General features: G+C 39.9%; 1 protein-coding gene across 1 annotated transcript; it reads right to left on the reverse strand.

Annotated features, from left to right (window-relative positions):
- Positions 1-676: 676 nt before the first annotated feature.
- On the reverse strand, positions 677-23077 carry LOC129332174 (lysosomal acid lipase/cholesteryl ester hydrolase-like). The gene is made up of 10 exons (XM_054983073.1): positions 23052-23077; positions 21810-21920; positions 21291-21408; positions 14142-14340; positions 10130-10239; positions 8862-9001; positions 6932-7078; positions 5724-5795; positions 4881-4946; positions 677-1263 (listed from the first exon to the last, which is right to left on the reverse strand). Exons 1-10 carry the CDS (start codon positions 23052-23054, stop codon positions 1030-1032), a joined length of 1200 nt encoding a protein of 399 aa, XP_054839048.1. The 5' UTR covers positions 23055-23077; the 3' UTR covers positions 677-1029.
- Between the last annotated feature and the right edge of the window lie 1567 nt (positions 23078-24644).

Raw genomic sequence — 24644 nt, forward strand, 5'->3', positions numbered from 1 at the left:
AGCCACCTCACAGGATGTTTTGTTGTGGGGATTAATAACACACTTTGTAAACCTCTCTGAGTGGGTGTTAAGTCATCCTGAAGGGCGTTGTTGTTGTTAATGGGATAAATACCATGGCAGAGGAGACGGCAAGATTGCCTCCACAGTGGGCCAGATGCAGATGTAACCTTCATTTATTTCTCTCACAGGGGGCTAACATCCAATAAATTGTCAAACATCAACAGGCCACCTCATAAATCTTAGGCCTCTCTTGCCTGGTGACAGAGCAGAATGATGTGAGGGTTAGTCCAATATAATTAGGGGACAGAAAAGGCTTCAGGATTGGGCTCACATGCACAACCCTATAATTATAACAGAGAAATTCCATTCAAGCCATGGCAAAAGTGGAGCGTAACACAGATAAACTGATAATTCAAGATGGATAACTGTTAATCTGTAGTTGCTCTGTTAGAATATTTTGAAATTTCTAAGTTCCAGCTCAGACAATCAAACCAAGTAATATTTTCAGCAACACTAATGTTCACATGTCTCAGGACAAATGGTAAGGTTCTTCTTCCTCGGGACTCCAGACTGTTCTGGACAACTGTCTAAGGAACCTTTCTCACTAGGCAAGCAAGTAAAATAAGTAAAATGCACATTTTTTAAAAAAAATTGTATTGCACAGCCAGTATTTTTATTGCATTATTACATTTTTGAACACTAGATTCTGTAGATGCCATAGAAAAGTTAAACAGGCCATACCCGCTCCCACTTTACCACATACCATCAAACTGTATTAACTATACTGGTAATGATCAAGTAAAACATAAGCACTTTCAAGCATCTTTCAGGAATTTAGTGAAATAATAATAATAATAATAATGGCACTTACATACCGCTCTTCTAGACAGATTAGTGCCCCACCTAGAGCGGTGAACAAGAGCCCAGTTGGTATCTGGGAAGTCAGCTTTCCCCACCCTCCATCAACAGGTTCTTGTGATTATTTTAAAAGAAACAGATGTCTACAAAATCAAATGGCAAATTATTGCTTTACAGTGATTTCCCCATCAAGTCAATTATTCTGTAGTACAAACGTTGGGGGGCATTGAGACCTAAGACAAAATCCCAGTGGTTCCAATCTGAAAAATTGTGATAGTAAATTCGGTTCTTAATCTGAGGAAGTAAAATAGCCACATCTTTTGGATCTGCTATCAAGTCCTTTTCTCCAGACCATACTGAAGTTGGTACAATCATGTCTTGTAAGTTATATGAAGGTGGAAAGTTCTGAAACAAAAGCACAAAAGAGTAAATGTTATGCTTAAGAGTATTTTACCAGAGATAAGATTAGATATGGGTTAGTTTTCAGCTGTTCTTTTACCAGAACCTCTTCTTTAACACCTCATTTAAAATGTACAAAGCAAAAGAAGCATGTTCAGGAATCTTTTCAGAGTTAAGGCGTAATTTAATCTGTGTTCAGTGATGCTGAGATCAGAACAAAAGTCACCTGATCTGAGCTCCTACTATGGAAACTTTGCAGCCTCTTTGACTTGAGTGACATGCTCCAACTTGTGGTGGGGAGGGGCTGATTTTACTTTTTTTCTCTCTATCCCAAGCTGTAGGCAGAGAAAAGTAGGGAAATGAAGTCTTTATCCTCTCCCTTTTGCAATGCAGAGATTAAAAGCACTTCTTATAGCCCCATCCAGCTTGGAAGGGAGGGAACAGCTGCCTTTTGCAATTTTACTGCATAACAATTTTGCTGCGATGGATAAGAACCTATTTCCTAGTTGTTCTCCCAATCAGCTGTATGTCAGCTTCTGACCGACAGGCAGATGCATACTTGGTGTTCATCAGCTGAATTACTTACTGCAGTATAAACATATCCCTGGTCTGTTCAGAGTCTGATTGTGGGGGCTGGATGAGGTAACTGCCGAACAGGCTTGCTGAGAAATTTGCAGCATCCTTAGATTTTGCAAGATCTGTGCAGGTCCTCCACTTATAATGTATAAAGCTGAAGTGATCCCTTGGGACCCACGGGTCACATATAGCATAGCTATAGGCTCGTTTCTACTTCAGGTGCCCCAACTCTTCAATCGCTGGCCCAGTTTTTGGTCTGATCTCATCAATCAGCTGCACTCTTGTTAACGGGAACTGTTTTCTTGTTCCTAGAAAGAGATGCTCTGCAAGGAGTTTCCCTCCATCGGTTTTACTTCACATGTGCCTTGGAGAACCAACAACCCCTTTCAGCTTCTTGCCTCCCCAAAGCCTATTGGGGGTGCACATGTGTTAGGTTCCTCCTTCTACAAAGCTGTTTCCGGCGCTGCAATTGTGGGGTGATGAATAAATTAATCAATTAAAATCAATAAATCAATAAATTTAAAAATCTTGTTAATAAATAAAAAACAATAATTTAGTGTATTTTAACCCGGCTTTATCCAAAAGCATATACACTGCATGAAAACCATATATCATGTATATACCTATAAATCTACAAAGTGTGTAACAAATTCTTCCTTTGCTGAACTCAATTATCTTTTTCTCTTTCCAAGAGATGTCAGTGGGCTAGTATTAATATCTGTAGTTTTACGTTTCCTTTCCTGTGGCAAAATATACTTTCTTCTTTGTTATGCAATCTTACTCCCCTATCCAGAAATAATGTATCAACGCCGTGTTTCTTTTTAAAGAAATCAATTTGTTTCTTTTAGAAATAACTATTGTTAGCATGTTTTGCTTGGCAATATATTGTGATCTTTATTTCTTAGGAAAGCACCAAAGTTCTTTAACCAGTCAGCATGTTCTTATTAACTTTTAATCACAGTTACAGCTTTTTAATCATGCACTAGAACAAAATAATATTACAGATTATAAGGGGAGATATTGGCGAGTGCATTTCTCGGGCAATTTGTGTTGCTGAATTACAACTCAACAAACAAATGAGTACAGGGAAAGAAGACATTCTTTCCCCTTTTAACTGTTGTGTGTATTCTGAAACAATCCACAACGTAGAATATAACAATTTTAAAATACTAATATAGAGGGCTTGGTCTTACCCCAGAATCTGTGTTTTCTGAACTTGGTTTGCCATGCTCTGATTACATCCAGGTTAGATTACTATTCAATCAATCTTTCTTTATTACAGTCAGCGACCAGAGAGGAATGATTACTATTATGTGCTTTATGTGAGGCTGCCTTTTCAAACACTTTAGAACTTCAGCTTGTCCAAAATGCAGCAGCCAGGCCATTATCAGATGTGGGATACGACTGTATCACCTCAGTACTGAAAGATTTACACTAGCTGTTCATTTATTTCTTGGCACAATTCAAAGTGTTGGTTCCTACCTTTAAAGTGCTTAATGGGTTGGGGCCAGGATACTGCCCATTAAGATCTCGTAATTCCTCTACACAAGACATCTGACACGAGGACGCTCAAGTGTAGAGAAACGCAATTTTAGCTAGGAAGCGTAATTTAAACAGACCCAGAGCTGGTAGAGATCGCTCCTCAGAGGGTGTGTTATAATTTCATCTTCACCTCCCTGAAGGCTCTGTAAATTTCATCTCCTCTTGAGGAGACGAAGATGAAATTAACAAACCCTCTGAGGAGCAATCTCTGATGGCTCTGGATCTTTTAAAGCTATGCTTTCCGGCTAACATTGGGTCTCCCTACACTTGAGCGTCCAGTGTAAGATAAGCCCCTGCCTTCAGAGGTAAGGCATGAGGCAACCAGAGACAGGGTCTTTTTAGTAATGGCACCACATTTATGGAATGATCTTCCCCTTGAGACTTGCCTGGCACCTTCATTGCTTTCTTTTAGACACCCAGCCAAAATGTTTCTGTTCACCCAGGCTTTTAATTAAGGTGTTGATCTTTTAAGACTTTTAATTTTAAGACTTTTTAAGACTTTTGGTCAGTAATCTGTTTTTATAGTCTGCATTTTTATGCTGGAATGGGTTTTTAATGCTGTATTTAATATATTTCATTGTTTTGTTTTGATTATTTTATAAGCTGCCTTGGTCTGGTTCATGTGTTCAAAGAAAACCAGGATTTTTTTTAAAAAAATTGAAATTTTATTGAGTAATTCACAAGTTTACAAGGAAGATGGGAAAAAAACGATTATGTCGAGAACAATAATACATAATACAAAATACACTAAGAAAAGAAAGATAACAAAAAACCCTCTATGTATATAAAAAACCAGGATTTTGAGACCGGAATAATGAACACATAATGCAGTTTCTCAACATCAGGTGATTCTTACTGTATTATAATAAATTTTTAAAAAATCTTCTCTGACTTCCAATTCAGAGTGCTGGTTTTGACCCTTGAATTCCTGTACCATGACACGTGGAAAGTACCTTCTCTTACACAAGCTTGCCAGGTCTTTAAATCTTCAGTGGATTCCAAGCTGCATCCTTTCAATTTTTTTTAATCTGTGGTGGGTGGCTATGTGTAATAGAGATTCTCAGCAATGGCACTGAAATTGTGGTACTTTATCCACATGGAATATTGTTCTACTCCAATCTGTAGGCATGCAAAAACTATTGTGCCTTTGGTATTTTGTTCTGGTTTTTGTCAGTTTTTGCTGTTAATACAATTTATGGTGATTGCTGCCTTATTCACCTGATTATACCTTTTTGTTTTATAGAGTTTTTAATGTTTGATATGGATTTTAACTTGATTTTGAGCCAGCTTAAACTTTCCTTTTTAAAAAGGTTACTATAAAATTTTCATTAATTAATTGATTGATGGAAACATAAAAGCAACAGTTTATCAAAATTATAGCAAATTTTCATGTACTCATAACAGTCCCTGCCCACAGATAGAAAATATGTCATTCCCATAGCTGATGTACATTTCTGCTTATTTTAAGTGATAATATTTCTCATACAAAATCTGTTCTCTCTTACCTGATTATATTTTGCCTGATTCTCACTCCCATAGTCAAAACACCTGAATACCCCTGATTTTGCAACCTATAGAAAATATGGGGGAAAGAGTAAGCGTTAGACATTCATCATAAATTCAACCAACTATTGTTAGTTCAGATCTCTCAAATCAGATAAACCATGGTTTGAACATGATTTATCAGGCACAGCTAATCTAACTGTGGCTTCATGTGAAGTATAAATATCTGAGTTTCCAGTGCAGTCCTGAACAGAATTACCCACTTCTAAATCCATTGAGGTTAGTGGGTGTGACTGTGTTCACAATTACACGGCTCATCTTCATTGTTCCTTCACAGCTATAGAAACACCTTTCTAGAGTGATAGTAATGAAATCAGCATATGTTGAGGAAAACCAGGATTTGAATAATCATCTGTCCTGCTTTGATACACTAAAGCAGGGGTGGGCAAATTGCGGCCCGCGGGCCACATGCGGCCCGCTACAGAGTTTTTTGTGGCCCGCCAAGACAGTCAGAAAAATCCACCTTGAACCAAGCTATAGATGATATGAAATTAGCACAATAAATAAATTGAATAAAACTACCACTATTTTATTTAATTTATATTTATTGATTTTTATGATACCATTTATACCTTTTCTGAAATGCAAAGTTAACTAATGAATGCAATCATTTTAAAAGGTGTGGCCCTCCGCTAACCTCCACTCCCACAAAGTGGCCCCCGAGCCAAAACAATTGCCTACCCCTGCACTAAAGTGTTGTCTCTGAAACAAGCCTTTGTTGCAAAGTGAATATACACAAAGTACTGTAGAAAGCAACTACTGGTTAAACTTGTGAAAAATTCTACCTGTCTCCAGTGGAGAATAGTTTTGACTGATCCTCCATCTGGAAAGTAAGCCGTATATATATCTGCTCGGCTCTGCAAAGAAGAACAAAGAAAAATAAATTGTAAAAAAAACCAGCAAAAAAAGCTTGGATCCAGAATTGCATGTCAGATGTCAACAAGATGGGGGGTTAAGGGGAGTCAGGCTGCACCAACCTTTCAATTGGTATAGCCTGGAGGAGTAGACAGAATACTTGCAGATGTGTGATCTACCACATGTCCACTGGTCCCATATCCATATTCAGAAGCAGAAGTTCTGTGGACCAAGTCAAAAGGTGATTTGAAAAAAGTGTAAAACCTGTTCCAGATGGTGTTGTACTCCATGTAGATCAGGTACACAGTTTGGAGGTACTCTGGGACTTCTCATTGTCCTTGTTTTAATTGGTGGCTGAGCTAGCTAGGAATGCCTTTAAACAGTTTAAACTGGTGTGACAGCTGGTCACAGCTCTATGTGCTTTGGTAATGTCCAGACTGTCTCAATCGATCGATCGATCGATCGATCGATCGATCGATCAATCAATTACATCTTTATCCTGTCCTTCCTCCATTTCTCCAAGGAGTGCTAATGTACTCTAAAAGGGCTGCCTTTGAAGATGTTCCAGAATATTTAATTGTACCAAAATGTGATGGCCAGAATGCCAACAGAGTTATGTTGTAGTGAGCATATAAAACCAGTGCAATATCAGCTTCAGTGGTTCCCAGTTTATTCCCCTCTCCAATTCAAAGTGCTATTTTTGTTTATGAAAGCCCTAAATTTCTTTACAGTCCAAAGCACGTGTGTACTGTGCCCCCCGTTTAATTATGAATAGTTGAGGATAATGCCACAGATCATAGAACAAATTTGAGCATGTGTGTGAAGGCTGCTATGGATCTCACCCCAGGCCTTTTGGCGTAGAGGGCCATGTGGCACTGTAATGATGTATCTATTATGTAATCTCCAATGTGCTGGGACTATGCAAAAAGAAGTTCAAATAGCACATGAACTTAGCAGCATTTCAATATCATGATTATGTGAACAAGTGCAAGAATGCTGGCAAAGACCACTAAGATAAAAACCCCTGAGAACCTACTTTAGGATCACATCTCATGGCACCTTGTCACAGCTTCAATAGTAAAGGGATTTAAAACAAACCTTTAAGTCACTGTTACAATTTATACACATGGCTACATACCGTATTTATATTTGTTGCATTGAATCCGCCTATAGAGAATATCAGATGAATACAGAATTTCCTCATGAATGTTCCACTGCATAACTTGGAGACAATCTTTCTCACAGGCTTGCGTGAAAACACAAATTCTTTGCCAATAAGTACATTCTGTGGAAATATATGAGATAAATAATTGAATACCACAGAATTTGAACTGACTGAAGAAACATTCGGATGGCAACTAGGGATTTGCAAATCTTTCTTATTTCCATGGATTTTTTCTGCATTGCCTCCCAACGCTTTCAGATGCCAATGGATTTTTTATGGACTATCTCAACACCAGCTTCACATGTGGGCTTCTGTTCTGTCTCTCCCTCTGGAAGACTTGAACATATTCATAAACGTTATGGCAATGAGTTGGCACATCTGTTTGAGAGTAATGCAATGCTCATAGACATCTATGTACGGACAGTTTCCCCAGCCTCCATCTAGTCTGTGACAGTGCTGACACATCTAGATGCTAACTAGAGATGGGCACGAACCTAAATACGACCCAAAAAACCCATGAACCAGGCAGGTTCAGGGTTTGTGAACCAGGGTTCGTGGAAGCTCCTTTCCATGCTGGTTCATTGGGTCATATTTACAGGGGCAGTTTAAATAGCTATTTACCCAAGAGAAATGGCCATTTAAACTGCCCCTTAAGGGCCCTGATGCAGCAGGTCCCTTTAAACTGCCCCAAACCCAGCCCCCCTACCCCCCAGCCCCACACTTACCTTATCCTGCAGTGCAGTGTCCTTCCTCTCCTCCCAGGAGGGGTGGGAAGGTCATTTTCGGCCTCTTCCGCCACCGTAGGGGCCTGCAGGACGATGGAAGAGGCTGAAAACAGCCTTCCTGCCCTTCAAATGGCTGCTGCGGTGGCCATTTGAGGGGCAGGGAGGCTGTTTTCAACCTCTTCCGTTGCCCTGCAGGCCCCAGGGTGGCGGAAGAGGCCAAAAACGGCCTTCCCGTCCCTCCTGGGAGGAGAGGAAGGACTGCGCTGCGGGATAAGGTAAATGTGGGGCTGGGAGTGTAGAGGATAGGGGGAGCTGGGGTTTGGGCAGTTTAAAGGGCCCTGCTGCGAGGTCTCTTTAAATTATCAGCTGGCAGGCAGCGGGGGGGGGATCCCCCCTGCTGCCTGCCAGCTGATAGTTTAAAGGGACCTGCTGCTTGCAAGGCAGGAAAGGGCCCTTTAAACTGTTAAATGTCCCTTTCCCTGCCTCTGTTAAGGCCAGAAAGGGGCATTTAAACCCCATGAACCACGAACTGGTTCATAACTGGTCCAGTTCCATGGGTTTTGTTTGTTTGTTCCCTGCCCATGTCTAATGCTAACTGCTTTTCAGTCGGACAATAAATCAGATATTATGAAGGAATAACTGTTTGTATTATTTAAAGAGCAAGATCAGAAACTGAAACTGGCAGATGATTTACTTAAACATGAACTTTTTCTTGTCATGGTTTGTTTAATATGCTGCTTATAAATGCTATTCATGCCTCACTTATAGAAATGGAACAAAACCTTGTTCACTTTCTAATTTTTGGATAACTTAGATTCCAATATTGCTGTACACAGTTACACCACTAGAAGTCAATATAATTTAGATGTCCGCAGTATGCACAAAATAACAACCTATCACAATCTTGTTACAAAGTACAATTGGTTAAGGTTGACTTTGTGGGAAATTAAGTAAATAAATGAATATCTAACCAAGTAGAAACTGGTCCATTTAAAAACCTTACAGTGCAATCCTTAACAGAGTTACATCCATCTAAGTTCAATAATGTCAATGGGCTTAGAAGAATATAACTGTTCTTGAGATTTCACTGTTCATTACCAAGTTTTGGAACATAGGTCTTCCAGGTTCTTTGTAACCTTCTTATTCTAGCAGTTATATAAAGATTGGTAAGCGAATACCTTGACAAACTTTTCAGATACGGAGCGTAATAATCTTAACACGGGGCTTGGGGCATGTTCAATAGAAATCAATGGTGCCAAGGCAAAGAACATTTTGATTTTTTGGGACAGCTCTGGCATGGCAGAAAATGCAATGAAACCTGGGGGGAAAAGACAGAAGGCATTTAGAACTTCTCATAAGAAGATAAGGAGAAACCTACTCATCAGTTATACTGAAGATATGGAATCAGACAAAATGCTGTAGGGTTTCTTAGCTTTTAGACTATTGCAGAAATGGAAGGGACAAGGGTGTTCTTCCTTCTCCATCACCACTATCTTAAACTGTGGGTTTTTTTAAAAGTTAGTGAATAAATAGATTTTATATTAGGTTCAGTCTCTGGATCCTGTTAGAACCACTGGACTCTGCTCCTGAAGCTACCAAACCTTTTACCTGTATCAAAAATTCTGTCAACCTAAAATGCCCCTTGTTGTGCCAAGTCCTGGGGTACTATGTTCAGACAATGCAGTAAAGCATTTATGACAGATCTTGGGATCAAGTACACAGATTATAGGCATCCCCCCTCCCCCTCTGCACATGTATAGCCCACCTTCTCCTCTCCTCACTGAAAAAGGCCTGTACACAACATAATTGAATCAAACAAGTGAGCATGAAGGATGTGTCTGAACTAGAGAGCCAGTTTGGTGTAGTGGTTAAAGCAATGGGACTCTAATCTGGAGTACTGGGTTTGATTTACCACTCCTCTGCTGAATGACCTTGGGGAGCACTCTCAGCCCCACCCACTTCACAGGGTGATTGTCATGGGGATAATAATAAGATACTTTGTAAACTGCTCTGAGTGGGATTTAATTTGTCCTGGTGGTATATAAATTGAATGTTGTTGTTTTTGTTGTTGTTAGTTGCCAGCCCTCCAGGTGGTGGCTGTAGATCTCCTGGAATTACAACTGATCTCCAGATGACAGATCAGCTCCCCTGGGGACAATGTCTGCTTTAGAAAGCAGGCTCTATGGCATTATAGCCCCCTGATGTCTCTCCCCTCCTTAAAACCCACATCCACCCCAAATATCCATGAATTTCCTAAACTGGAGGTGGCAACCCTAATCTGAACAACAATTCTGATGGATGAACTCAGGGGCAAGATTTTGTCCAAGGACCCAAGCAAGGGCACTAATGCCTTGTGAAGGAGCTGGGATCCTTACAATGGCCCCACAGAACAGAATGTAAGAAACAGAGAGAGAGAGAGAGAGAGAGAGATTCAGATTTAACTTACCAATAGTAGTACCTTGAGAATGACCAATGTAATATAATTGTTTTTGTCCAGTTTTTTGCAGAATAAAATTTATCATCGCTGGAAGATCAAACATGGCCATTTCATGGAAACTGGAAAAAAAAGTAACGTCTAGTTTCTAACTATTATGGGAACATTGTGAGATCTAAGTTCACAAACTGTTCTCTTTGATTTCACTCTGGTAGGTTTAGTTTCAGATGTCCATGAACTAGAGATTTGCTGAAAAAGGGAACTGCAGAGATGCTTATTATATCTTTGAATCTAAGTGAATCTGCAGTAATGTTTCACTTTGTTGTTGGTTATAAGGAATCTGCTTTTCTGATGTGTCTACTATTTTTACTCAGTGTGTTTGTTATTCAATAGAATATGCCTAGTTATGAATCTAGACTTGTGCATGAGCAAAGATTATTTACCTATTGGGGATGGGAGATCTTCCACCCCCACCCCCAGTGCCCATTGCCCACTGCTACTCTGGCAGCCAGTGGGGGAAAATAATTAAAAATCGCAGTTGGCGTGACAGTATCATGTCACTTCCTGGCAAAACCTAGTAGTGATGTCACTCTGGTCTAGGAATTGCTGGAAACTCTATGGTAAAGCCATATCATTTCCAGTGATTCCTAGAACGGGATGACATCACTTTACCAAAGAGTTTCTGATGATTCCTAGAGTGAAGTGATGTCATTGGGAGGTTTTCCGCAGAAGTGATATGACGTTGTGCAGATTGTGCCCCCTCATATTTCCATCCCCCCAGACTCCTGCTGTTTGCCTGCTGCTGGCTGCCAGCCATATGCATGGGGCTTATTGAGCTGGTTACATAGATAAATAGAAAACATTTTATAATGGCCCTTTCTCACATTGCTGAAAGAAAGAAATGTTGCCTACAGATCCTTATTATGCATCATTGAGTATCTATCTTAAATGTATGGAGTATAAATCTTAAATATTTTACTTCTTTTACTTCCTTTAGTCTATTGATCAGGTCAATATTTTCATCTGCTACCTTATATTTTTGACTGGATACACCAGGGATTGCCTGTATCCTTCTCAATGCCAAACATATTCTACAACTGAGTCGTGGCCCCTCCCTTTTATGATATATAATGTCAATGACATTACAGTATTGCTAATTACCTGTTAAGGGAAAAATTCACAAAGAAACAAGCAACTAGAATCAAATTGGATTGATCATTTAAACAACTGTCAAATTCAAAAGTTACTGTTCATATAACATCTAGGTATTTTTACATAAAATATGTGGTGTAACCAAAGTTGCACCACCATGCTTTTCAAAATGCCACTGAATCGTATTTAAATGTGTGTGTAAGTCTCCCACTGAAAACTTTTAGAAAAGTCGCTGTTCAAAATAATGAATAATATAGTAATCTAGCCTTGTGGTACAATGTGAATTTCACAGAACTGTGGATAATATTACCTGTATTTGTCTTAATATTACTTATACTTGTCTTAATAGCAGACAAGGTATGTATACTCGTGATGGGTAATCCTGTCCTTTACCAGCAAGAATTTGATTTGGGTTTAGTAAACTAAAATACATTACGGAAATACCAGCCATTAGTTCACTTTTCTCTGCTAAATAACTCCTTATATTATTAGGAATATTATCAGGAGTGTCTCCAGCCTTCAGAGTCTTTCTGAATCTCAGAACTGTGCTTTAAGAAAAATAAATTTGTCATTATTTAGCAAAATATCTCAGCATACCAAAATACCTCAGTTTATCATCTTGAGTTCTCAAAACCCTCCTCTACTCCATATAACCCAACCATCTCCTCTCATGCATACAGAATCTCTTTCATCTTACCTGGCTGCAGTAATAGTTAATTCTGTGGCTATGGACATCTGAAGAGATTCTCTTATCTATTGCCTCACCTTCCTCACCCTCCTGTTCCTCACTGGTACCTCAAATATTATTCCAGTAATATCAGCGGTAGGTATGCTTTGAGGAATATAGTCCCTCATGTCTATAACATCCCAAAGCCAGGCATTCATTTTTTTCTGGGGCAAATTTGACTAGCCTTGGACCAGTGGTACCCAGTCAGGTGCCTGTAGGCACAATAGTGCCTGCCTTCCTTCTACCCCAAAGCAAAGAGCCATTCCAGGCTTTGGGTCTGGGACCCAAATGAGTGCCTGGGACCCAAATGTCTGGGACCCAAATGAGTGCCTGGGACCCAAATGAGTGTCTGGGACCCAAATGAGTGCCTGGAACACTCATTTGAAAACAGCTGCCTGTTGCTAACATCCAGGTGGAGTGAGGAGTTCTCCCGGAATTACAACTGATATCCAGAGCACAGAGATCAGTTCACCTGAAGGAAATAACTGATTTGGAGGGTAGACTCTATGACATCACTTCCCTGCTGAATTTCTTCCTCAAATTCTAACCTCCCCAGGCACCACCTCCAGGACTTTCCCAAGCAGGAGTAAGCAACTTTCTGCCTTCAATATAGGCTTGTAAACTTCCAACATGTTGTGATTGACCCCAGCTCACACGACAGGCATTTTGTGGCACCAATCACCTCTTTCAAATTATCAGAAGTCCCATGTCCAATAAATCTGGGGTGGCTCTTGCCTGACAGTGCTAAAACTGTAGGCTGTAGATATATGCTGCCTGTTCTAAAGGGAGTGGAATGGAGTGCAGCAAGTCTTCCTTTTGTATAGAATATGAGCTAAGCCCTTGCTTGCTTTCCAAAGGCACAAACCAATCGAGTAGAAACCTACACGTGAAGGAATAAATGGGAATAAATGTATGTACTCAAAGTATCAAAATGCAGTTAATTTGACCTTGTTCACATATGGATAATTGCATATATATATCAGTAGACAATCAACATAAGGCAATCAATAATTCATATACAAACCAAATTACACCATTCAAATTCCCATGGCAATGGTTACAATCAGTACACATCAGATTCATATAACTATCAATGAGTCATATACAGACAGTGCTCACTCTCCCCACCAGTAAATATTTTATGAAGGTTGATATTCCACGTCAAATGGGAGGAAACACCTCACTGTATAAAGTCAAAAGAGAGAACTTCCACTGTTAAGTCTCCCAGATAAGTATTTGAATCTCCCAAGTAAGTATCACAGGAAAGTGTTCCAAGAAGTACTCAGTTAACGATGTTTATCTTTTAATTTTTTTAGAGTGAAAGATGCAGAAAACACATTGGATGCCCCCACGGCATCCTTTACCCAACACTCAGGGCCGGCGTCAAATTAACTGCATTTTGATACTTTGTGTACATACATTTATTCCCATTTATTCCTTCACATGTAGGTTTTTACTCGATTGGTTTGTTCTTGGGTGAAGGAGCCTTTGTAGCTAGTGTATACTTCCAAAGGCACAAGGCATGCAGTGGAGGGGAAGGGCAGGGATTAGGTACAGGCCAAAAAGTATCTCCTACATGAAATGGGATTTTGCAGGTACTAATGCTGACAGAAGAACTGATAAGGAAAATTGAACTGGCTGAGATGGAGAAAGGCCATCTGCTATCCTTCAGCCAACACAGAAGAAGCTACAAATCCTCCGATCTTCATTTCCATGGGAAAGAAGTCCAACTGTGCAATCCTAAGGAGGTCTATTCAGAAATGTAGTGAAGCCTATTCAGTGGGGCTTGCGCCCAGGAAAATGTTCTTAGGATTGCATTGTTAGTCATCCCAATTCATTCAAAGGCACTGCTGGGAAAACGTGATCTGAGTTCTGACAGCCTAAATTCCTACCTGCAACAACTTCATACACAGCAAAAAGGAAGCTGAGTTCTGCCTTCTCCAACACAGGGGAAAGATTTTCCCCTGAGAATATAAGCAGGGGGCCTCCATGCTTACTACTGGATGGTGAGTGAAAAGATCTGTTTTAAATTAAAATTAGTACAGAGTAAAGGCATGTGTCTTATTGCAAACAGAAATCAACAGTCCTACATTCTTAAAGTAGAAGAACATTTATCAATTGCTACTATTTTTTATTTGAAACCACCTGAAATCCCAAAATTCCTCTTGGTCAACGGATAAATTCTGGTGCCTTTGACTCCAGCTTGTTCCTCTGTTGTTCCCCAGCCAGACATCATAGCCAGCATCTGCTAATATATAAGCAAGGCTGTTGTAGGGCATATTTGCAACCCAAGAACGAGCTTCTGTAAATAATCCATGCTGGAGGAACACAACAGGCGTTGGATCTATTTTTTGAAGATTAAAAGAAAGTATAGGATTAATGTTGTATAATAAGAAATACACTATTGATGAATAATTTTTATACAGCAAGACCTGGAATCATTCCTGTGATTTTAGAGGTTCCCTAACAGGATTACGGTCTGTTAATTCAGACAGAAAGTATGGTTACTGACATACTGAGATTTTTCCACACGCAGACTGCAGAAAACACCTTAATTACATAGGAACATACACATAATGTTGTGCTCTTCAGTGACTTCATATATAGTCTTCCTAGGGCTTTCTCCTTTAAACTGGATTTTTTTTTAAATGATCTGGTTCAGTGGAGGAACTTTGGGGTGGCTATGGGTGCAACATTAATATGGATGCTAAGTGATTTTCATTTACTGAAAAGTAAACCAGATATTCTAAGACTATATGGTTTTAATATAAGTGGGGACTTTCCAGGCTGGATAAAAGCCAAACCAATAAAGATACCAAATATCTGATTTTGGAGTCCTAGTTTTTAAGATAATAGCACATGAGGTGTTATTGGATTGGCATTGACCTGCGTGATTCTTCCCAGGAGGCAGATCTAGATCTCTAGAATTCTTGCATCACTGGAATAGTTAGTTTTCTAATAGTTACTATAATTTTAGCTATAGTGTTTAAATTAATTAATAATCATTGTGTGCTGTCAACTCAACCAAGTTATGGTGACCTTGCATGGGGTTTTCAGGGCAAGAGATGAGCAGGGGTGGTTTGCCATTGCCTGCTTCTGAGTAGTCTTCCTTGGTGGTCTCCTATCAAAGTATTAAGCATGGCTGACCCTGCTTAGCTTCCAAGATCTGATGAGACTCGGTTAGTCTGGGCAAAAGTATGACATAATAACATCATAGTATAGTAACATGAAATCAGAAAGCCAGTGTGTGAATGTTATAAAATAAGTCTCTGGCTGCAGTTATAGGGACAGTTTCCTGGGAGTAAGCCCCATTGAATAACATGGGACTTACTTCTGAGTAGACCTGCTTAGGATTACTCCTTCTGAAAGACATAGGTGGGATCACGATGCTGACAGTGAAAGCCGGGAAGTGGAGATTACAAACTGTAGCATATGGAGAAACTGAACACGCATTAACGGTGCTCTATTAATATATAAACAGTGTGTGTGTGGGGGGGGGGGTTACATGCAAAAGAAAAGAATTTCTCTCAGAAATTGTGCTCTTCCACATTTTTTTTTTTAAAAAAAACCCTTATTTTGGCCGTTTCCACACAGCTTACCTTCCCTCAGAACGACCTAGAACATCGCACAAAAAACACGGAAGATCGCGTTTTCTCGCGCAAGATTTGTGCAACATCGTGCAAATCTCGCGTGAGAAAACGCAATCTTCCACGTTTTTTGCGCAATGTTCCGGGTCGTTCCGAGGGAAGGTAAACCATGTGGAAATGGCCAAGATCATGTCATTTATGAGAGCAGTCATAAGCAGCTGTACTCAGACTCCTACTCAAGTTTATTTCATTAGAATTACTCCCAGGAAAGTTTTCTTAGAATGACATTACTGTGAGAAATCTGATCCTTAGTATATGTAGGGTTGTTTCATTCTAGTCCCCCCTCACCTTGGGTTTCCAACCTCAAGGTAGAGCCTGGAGATCTCCTGGAATTCCAACTGATCTCCAGACTACAGAAATCAGTTCCCCTTGAGAAAATGGCTACTTTGTAGTATAAACTCTGGCATTATACTCCGCCAAGGTCATTTCCCTCCCCAAACCTCATGCTCCCAGACTCCACCCATCAAATCTCCATGAATTTCCTAACCCAGAGAAGAAGCCGGTGATGCTCTGATGAGATCAGTCAAGCTCGGAAGCTCTCTTCCAGAGTCAAGCTGAACCCCTCCCATCTGGGAGATTAACATCTCTAAAAAGTGTCTGGAGGATGCTTTGAAGCTGGGGGATCCTTTCTTTGAGGATTCATCCATCAGTTGCAGCTGAAGTGAAAGTTTTCTAAGAGTTTTTTCCTAGTGACCAGACGGGAAGAGTGGAAACTGTATGGCTACTAAGTTGGAGACTGCTGGACTTTAACAGAAATAATCTGATCTTCATTCTGCTTGAGACAGAATCTACCCTCAAACTGTGGCCGTTTCTACACAGTCCAGTTATAGCAAGAACCTCGTGCCTACTTTCATTCTAAAACCCGCCAAAACCCGACATTACCTGTCCTGTCCCACTTCTGTTTATTCCGTGTTGTTCCGAATTTTGAGCAGTTCATGGGAACTTCTGAAGATGATTCTTAACTCTTGGGAATGTTTTGCCATTGTGGAAGCCCACCCCCCTTTTCCTTATCTCTGCCGACAGGCAGCCCAAATAATTTTTTTAAAAAATATATAGACTGCCTTTTGCGCACTTGCACAATTTCAATAGGTTGACTGGCACCATATAATGCATTGGACCTAATTTTTTGTTTGGCAACACTGGGGTGCTTCGCAAATTGCGGAGGCACACCTCAGATAGCTGGCCATTTTTTATTTTATTTTAGTGGAAGCAGATTGTGCTGCTGCTATGTTTCAAAGGGTTTGCCCATTTCAAATGTGGTTTTCATTCTACTCTGAAATGATTAGAGCGCTGAGATTTAATTCTGGTGTGAATACAGCCTATTGTGAACACCGGGAGCATTGCATGATTGGTTTCTATATGTGTGGGTGTGTTTGATCATAAATTGTTTACATCCGAGCACTAAGGAAGGCCTCAGGGCCAAAATGTATCTGGTCGGTATTTACTGTTGGTCGGTTTTTACTGTACCTTGGTCTATTTGTGTTGGTCATTGCACTGTACCATCATCTGTATTTTGAGATGTTTTAGCAAGTTTTAGTATGTATATGTAGCCTGCCATTCAGGCTTTATGTTTTAAACTTGTTTTTAATCTATATTGGTGCACATCTATAATAAATACTCTCTAAGATTTTAAAGGCAACACAGGTTTTGCTTTACCGGACTGGAAAATATACTACAAAGCATGGTGTGGATGAGAGATTGGATTTTACTAGAAAATCAAAGATTACTTGCCCTAGAAGGACACAATTTGCAACTAGGTTGGCATGCTTTTCTATGGTATGGGAAAGCTAAATGACATAAATATTTCAAGAATCATTTGATTAGGAAATCCATTATGACTATGGGAAAAAATTGTTCCGGCAATTTATGCTATGGTTCCGCAATGGGTATCACCTCTAGAAGCGTTTTCACAACCAAAGATGTTTTCCCTGGATAAGAGTATTAGATACAGAGATCTTCTAGATGATAAAGGAGTATTAAAATCAAAAGAGGAACTCCAAAGACAAGGTATTAACTTAGACTGGTGGGCAAGGGCTCAGATTGAATCCAGATATAAGAAAGATAAAAAGCTGGGAGGCTTTTATTTAGAACAAAATGCCTTTGAAACTTTGTTGTGTAACTCTGATGAAAAACTGATAAAAAGATGTTTGTGTTTTTAATGCAAATGGAGAAGAAAAATGAGGGGGTGGAAGAGTACAAAATGAAACGGTCACAAAACTTAAGATATAACTTAGATCCGATGCAATGGAATAAGATATGGAAGGTTAATGTTAAAATAACTAAATCAGTTGCATTTAAAGAAAACCTGTATAAGATGTTTTATAGAGGGTATTTGACACCAGATAGGCTAGCTAAAATGTATACAAATACGTCAAATAAATGTTGTAAATGTGTGAAACACACAGGAACATTTTATCATATGTGGTGGACATGTAAAGAAGTCCATAAATTCTGGATAATGGTGCATAATCAGTTACAACAAATTTTACAGCGTACAATTCCTTTTAAACCTGAGATATTTTTGTTAAATTGTGTACCAGAAGAATTGGGAAAAGATCAGAAATATTTTATAATTCATGGAGTAACAGCAGCAAGAATTCTATTAGCATCCTTCTGGAAAAGATCAATAATACCCTGAGAAGAAGAATTGATAGCGAAGATAATGGAAAATGCAGAAATAGACAAACTAACTTCACTAATGAAAGGACAATTAGAAGATTTTGCAGCCCCATGGACACCATTTTATGACTGAATAAAAAAACAAATATAGCGACTTGAATGTAGTAACTATATGAAGACACTATTGTAATGTATTACTAATAATCACAGTTAAATGTTTGTTGAAATGCTATGATGAAAAGTTATAGATAAGTAGAATTCTAACTCAAGCAGAGTATATGATATATATTGGATATTCCCTTCCCTCCCCCCCCCCGTTTCCCTTACCCCTATATGAGAAAACCAATACAAATTTATTTTAAAAAAAAGAATTTCCCAACCCAGAGTTGGTAGCTCTAGCTTATGATATAATTCCTGGAGTTAACTTTCCGCTTAAATCGAATAATGGCCTACATTTTGAGACTGTAAATGTTTTGCAGGTCTAACTTTCTGCTTAAATTAAATAATGGCCTACGTTTTGAGACTGTAAATGTTCAAATGCAGGTTTTATCCACATGTGGTGGTGGTGTCCACCTGCACTGAAAAACTGGAAAATAGTGAAAAGTTGAAACTGAACTTCGGATTGGATATCCTGTTATCACCTGAAACAATGTTATCAAATAACGTACCAATGATTTTAAAAAATCTTCATTTTTAAAAAAATCTCAGTAGCCAGAATTGTCTTCATCAGTTATTGGAAACAAAATACATTTCTAAGAATTAAAGCTTCAATAGAGAGAAATAAAGACACGTCATGATTAAATTTAAGTTTCTTGCAAAAGGGTGAAGCTTAGCTCAACTTGAATCTGTTTGGATTCCTTTGATTAAACAAATTAAAACAAGTATTTTGAAATGAAGCTCCACATTCTCAACTTTGTATGAACAAGAAAAATATTAGAAGTATTAGAAAAGTAAAAAAAAAAAGAGGAAGGAAGGAAAGGAAAGGGAAAATTAAGGGGAAAAGAACAGTGAATTTATTGTCTATGCTGGTTTTAAAAAGTCTTCATTATGATACTTCTTTGAATTTAAAGCTGCGGTTAGGAGCCGAGGGAGCTGACGGTGTACTTTAGACAAAATTGTCAAAATGGGCAAGAAGTTGTTCACTGGTAAAAAAGGAATGTTTTGCAATTTGAGGCTTAGACAACTTGAATTTAACTATTCTAACTGATCATTATGCTCTAAAATAGCTGCATACTATGGAGAACTCAACAATGAAATTGTGGAGATGTGCATGGAAGTTGCAAGAATAAGCAAATCTTTAATATGCAAACTGAACATATGAGAATAAGAAAAATGTTAATGCCAATGCCTTATCAGGGATGGAGCAAAACAGGACAAATTGATAAACACAATTCATCTGGATGCTGCATATTGAACTTCTCAAAAGACCCAAGATATCCTTTAGGAGAAACAAGCTGGAACTTGCAAAGACTTGTGGGGAACATCTTATTTTCCCTCCCACAATTTCCTTGTTCCTTTCCCTGAAAGCATCCATAGCTTCTCTCTCCCTTTTCCTGCTTCCTTCTCTCGTTCCCACCCACCAGCCAATTTACTTTTCTTTGCCTCCCAGTCTTCAGTTTTCCCTTCTTCACTCCTCCTGATAGCCTCTCCCTGGGAAGAGTCTGGCCCAGAACAGGCCCAGTTGAACAGGCCCAGTTGAACACTTGGGAACCCATAAGGACTTGAAGGGTTCACCTCATTTCCCCTCTGTATCCTCTTCCCTACTTTATTTCCTCTAAGAATCAGTAGCAAAAATGTTATGTTTTTGGCCTGCTGTGATGCCATTGATTCCGGTTTAAATCAAAAGTGATGTCATCGGAGGCCTGTGGAACCTGCAGTGTGGTCTGACCTGCCTCTGCTCACTCACCCCCCTCCAGCAAAGTGAGCCATAGTGGGGGTGGGAGACTGGGAGCGAGAATGAGTATCAGCACCCCACACCCACGGTATGCTCCACTGTGGTGCTTTTCAGGTAGGGGAGCCTGGCAACCCTATGGATGAGAGGCTATTAACAGTCCTCGAAGAAATCCAGCCAATGGGAAGGCAGGAGGGAGTACCATTTGGGCAACTCCATCTTTCCAATGCAGCTTTTTACCATGTGCTAATGACCACATGGGATTAGGTGGTTATCTTTGGCAGCCAAACAGGATTCCCCCCCCCCCACCCTGCTTCATGGTGTATTGGCAGTACAAATAAGCTTGATCCTGGAACAGGTTAGGCTACAACTAGGAATTACAGGGCAGCCTGTAAACAGCCCATCATTCTTTGTACAACATGTAGGTGGCGGGGAGGCAGTCTGACCAGCATCAGATCTGTAGCTGTATGCAGTATATTGAGAGAAATGAAGAAAGATTGTGTCTGCTAGGATAAATAAATCCGGCAAAAACTCTAGCTGTGTTTGCAGCCAGGGTGGAGTTCCCCAAAGGTAGTAGCCATGGGCTGCCTCAGTGGCAATATGCCCTAAAATTTGGATAGGAATTTGTGATGATGCAAACTGACCATTTAATAAGCCTTAGTTTAACACAAGCACGATGTCTCATGTCTTCATAGGTGTGTGTGTGTGTGTGTGTGTGCGTGCACGCGTGTGCGTACGCACATGTGCACGCGCAGGAACGTCCACCAATAGAAGGGAAGAATAATGTCCTTAAGCCCCACTGATTTCCAAAAGAGAGTTTAACATTTCTGATTCTAGTTTGCCACACTGAGGGAAATGGGGGAAATAAGGTACGTCAGCCCACTTACACAGTTTGAAAGTAAGATTTTTTAAAAACAGTTCTCATAAAGAGAATATGGACTTTTGAATAAAGAAAAGGGAATCTAAAAATTAAAGTTTTATCTGTCCCTGCCCCTTTGCTTAATCTAAGGCACTGCTTGTTGCATACAAACAATTAAATTGTCCTCGTATAGTATAGCTTTTCAAACTTTTTCCTATATGTTAGTAGTTAACATCCTCTGTTGTTCTTTTAAAATCTGTTTGTATATAATCAAATACCTTTGCTCATAAGATTTTTTCTTCCAAAGGGAATTCTGTTTATTGTCAAATAATAACCATCTTTTGTCAAGACTTCATATTCCTTACAGGGGTATCTGTTGTAGCTAATCCACTGAGACTGAAAAGAGAAAAAGCAAACTCTTGAAATTGTTCAGGTAAGAATGTTTGAATCTACCTGGCAGGCAGAAAACCTCAGGAGCATGTAATAAGAATAACAAAAAGGGTCACACTGGCACTTACAGAATTTATCACTATCCTTTCAACTGATTGTAGAATTTTGGAAATATGAAGATCTGGAAATTTTGTTATTTCAGATTCTACAGAAAACAGAGAATGAGTGCAGTTCTTTTACTTATTTTCAGGGCCACTTGAAAGAGAAAGTTTGAACCTATTCTGGTTCGATCACCATCCATCTCTTGATCTTCAGGAACTAATCCAACGATAAGATTTCACATATGTATCCTAACCCCATTCTTCTACTCCATTATTGATAAACTAATTTTAGATCACTTAGCTTACAACATTCATATGAAGTTCAGGATTCCCATCTCTTTTTCTCCTGGTGAGCTTTCCTGAGCTTGAAGTTGCTTGTATTAGGCACCCCACTGCAACAAACCACCACATCTTATCCTATTAAACAGGGTGAGGGGTGGGGAGGGAAGCAGTGGAAAATACACCAATATTTTAATTAGTATTGCTGACAATATATATACATTAAACACCGTGGAACCCAAACTCTTCTCTGTAACCATAGGACTGTAGAGAAGCATGAGCTTGCCCATCAGGAATATTAAAGCAGTGATTTATGCGGTGAATGGGGAAGTCCTTATGCATGCATGAGTTTGAACTTTTGCGCACACACTGTAGAACCCTCATGCACGCACAATAAACCTCTCAGTTGGTATGGCTGATTGTGAATTATTTTTATTTATTTATTTATTTATTTATTTATTTATTTATTTATTTATTTGTAGTCTGCCTTTCTCACTGAGACTCAAGGTGGATCACATAGTATATATAATATATAATTATTATTACAGCACTTGGCCAGTACGTTAACCATAAAATTTAAGGGATCACATAGTATGAGATTAGTACAATCAGTATCAAGGACATTTCCATAAACAATGCCATAGAGATACAAGTTTAAAAGACTAGCAAGAATCCAATACAGAGTAGAAAAAATACTGAAGCAGAACATAATCAATTCTAGGACTAACATTAGACAACATGGAGTACAGGTGGTACATAGGAGTACATATTTTAAAAAGCAGATAATATGTAAGGCAATATAGTGATGAAGTCTATGGTCCCTAACTCATTAGCGAAGCATCTGAGACCCCATCCCTACAATACAGCCCTCCCATTTGAGTAAAAAGCCTTTTTAAATAGTTTGGTTTTGCATCGTTTACAAAAAGCCAGGAGACTGGGGGCTCTTCTGACTTCCTCAGGCAGATCATTCCACAGGATAGGAGCCATAGGCTGCACAGCTGCCCTAAAAAGTTGCTGTTTTTATGTTTTGAACTCTGCTCTGTCCCCTCTGCCTCTTCTCTGTTGATTCTTCAATGCTGTCTCCTTGTAAAATGTCAAGCAAATTGCTAACAATTTTAACTGAGACTATTCATGGCAGCTACACATTTCTAGCTGCCAAAGCTGTGACCTCATATAATACAACTGCAAGATATTTTCCCATTTTGCATCCAGAAAAGTAGTCAAAATAAAAAAAAAACCTTTCCAAGGTAGAATAAGCAAGCATATTACCATATGGAGTGTTCTTTTCAGCGGTGTTTCAGAATGTTTCTTTGGAAGGCAATGGCACTAAAAACACTGCCAGCTGTCCAAGATATATCTTTGCATATTTCACAATAGAAGATGCATTTGAATTGGTAATTGGTTATTGAACATCTGATAACACTGCTTTCCTTCTTTGTTATAATGGGTATGGCATCTTATAGAGATGGGGATGAATAGTGTTAAGTTATCATTAGTATCCTCAAAAACTACTAATAAATTGTCAAAGAGATAACAGCATATTACAAATAATACTGTAACCCCCAGAATCCCAAGGACCAGATTCAATATGTTTATCAATTCAAATATAAATGCAATGTATTTTAACACAACTATGAAAACATTCCCAAAGTTATTAATACTGGATCAGTAACCAGTGACCCCAGAGTACAGTCCTACTCACAACCCCCTGGTAAAGTGTGCAGACAGTTCTGTAGATTTGGCCAGAGGCTTTGCCTGGAACAGCGTCCCAAATATCTAGCGGGTCTTGCCACAGCAGTACTCTTCTTGTGAAGATGCTGTCTGAATCCTGGGGCTTGCTTGTTGCCCTAGGAGCAGTTCCCCTTTTCTCCTAGCAAGATGAAGTGGGACAGCTCTGTGCTAGGGTGCTGGTCTCAAGCAGTCAATGAGTTCAGCTGCCAGCAATTCCTGCTCTTGCTTCTTCAGCTCTTCCCAGCTATGGCAGTTCTTCCAGGGAGAAGAGTTCAGCTCTTCCAGACAGTAGTTTCAGCTCTGTGATGATCTTAGCTCCAAAGCTTGGAAACAGGCTTTGCCTTCCAAGCAGCAGCAGCAGCTCTCCTCTCTTCCCCTCTCCAGTCTTTTCAGCTAGCCCAGTCCTGTATTATACCACCTCTCCCAGTCATGGTGACCTCTTTTTTTATACACATGTCCCATGAGCCTTTGCTAAACATCCAAATTAACAACCCTAGGTACAGCTCAGTTATCTGCTAGTTTGGTTTATCTATGTATCTGCAGTCTATCAGCAGTCTATCAGACCTAGTCTGATAGACTGCAGTCTATCTGCAGTCTATCAGACCTAGATCCTAAGCCCCAAAACCTTTTCCCAGTACAGGCTTACAATATACAACAGCATTCCCGAGTAGAGATGGGCACGATCCCAAAAAAATTGCTGATCCAGCTGAACGTGGATCGGCGCCAGTGACGATCCCAACTAAACGATCCACACCGATCATCTCCCGTTCCCGATCAGTGGATCGTGGATCGTGGAGGCCAAAGCAGGGCGCGCTGCTATTCCCAGCAATGTGGGAAGGTGGGTGTTGGCGGCGGCCACCGGGCCCGGCGGGCACGGGGAGATGGCGATGAGTCGCCTCCCCTCAGGGGGCAGGGGGTCTGGCCGCTCGCTTGCGGTACCCCCCATGTGCCCGCCCGCCAGGCCAAAAAGGAGCACGCTGGCGAGAAAAAAATGGTGGGTGATGCCGGTGGCATCTGTGTTTGTGTTTGGCCATCTGTGTTTGGCCGTCAGAGCTGCCTATCAGGATTTGCAGGGATGAGATTGGAGTGCCCATGGCTACAGAACACCCCCTTCCCCCTCCCTCCCCTGGG

This window comes from Eublepharis macularius, chromosome 6, assembly GCF_028583425.1.
Source record: "Eublepharis macularius isolate TG4126 chromosome 6, MPM_Emac_v1.0, whole genome shotgun sequence".
Lineage (NCBI taxonomy): Eukaryota > Metazoa > Chordata > Lepidosauria > Squamata > Eublepharidae > Eublepharis > Eublepharis macularius.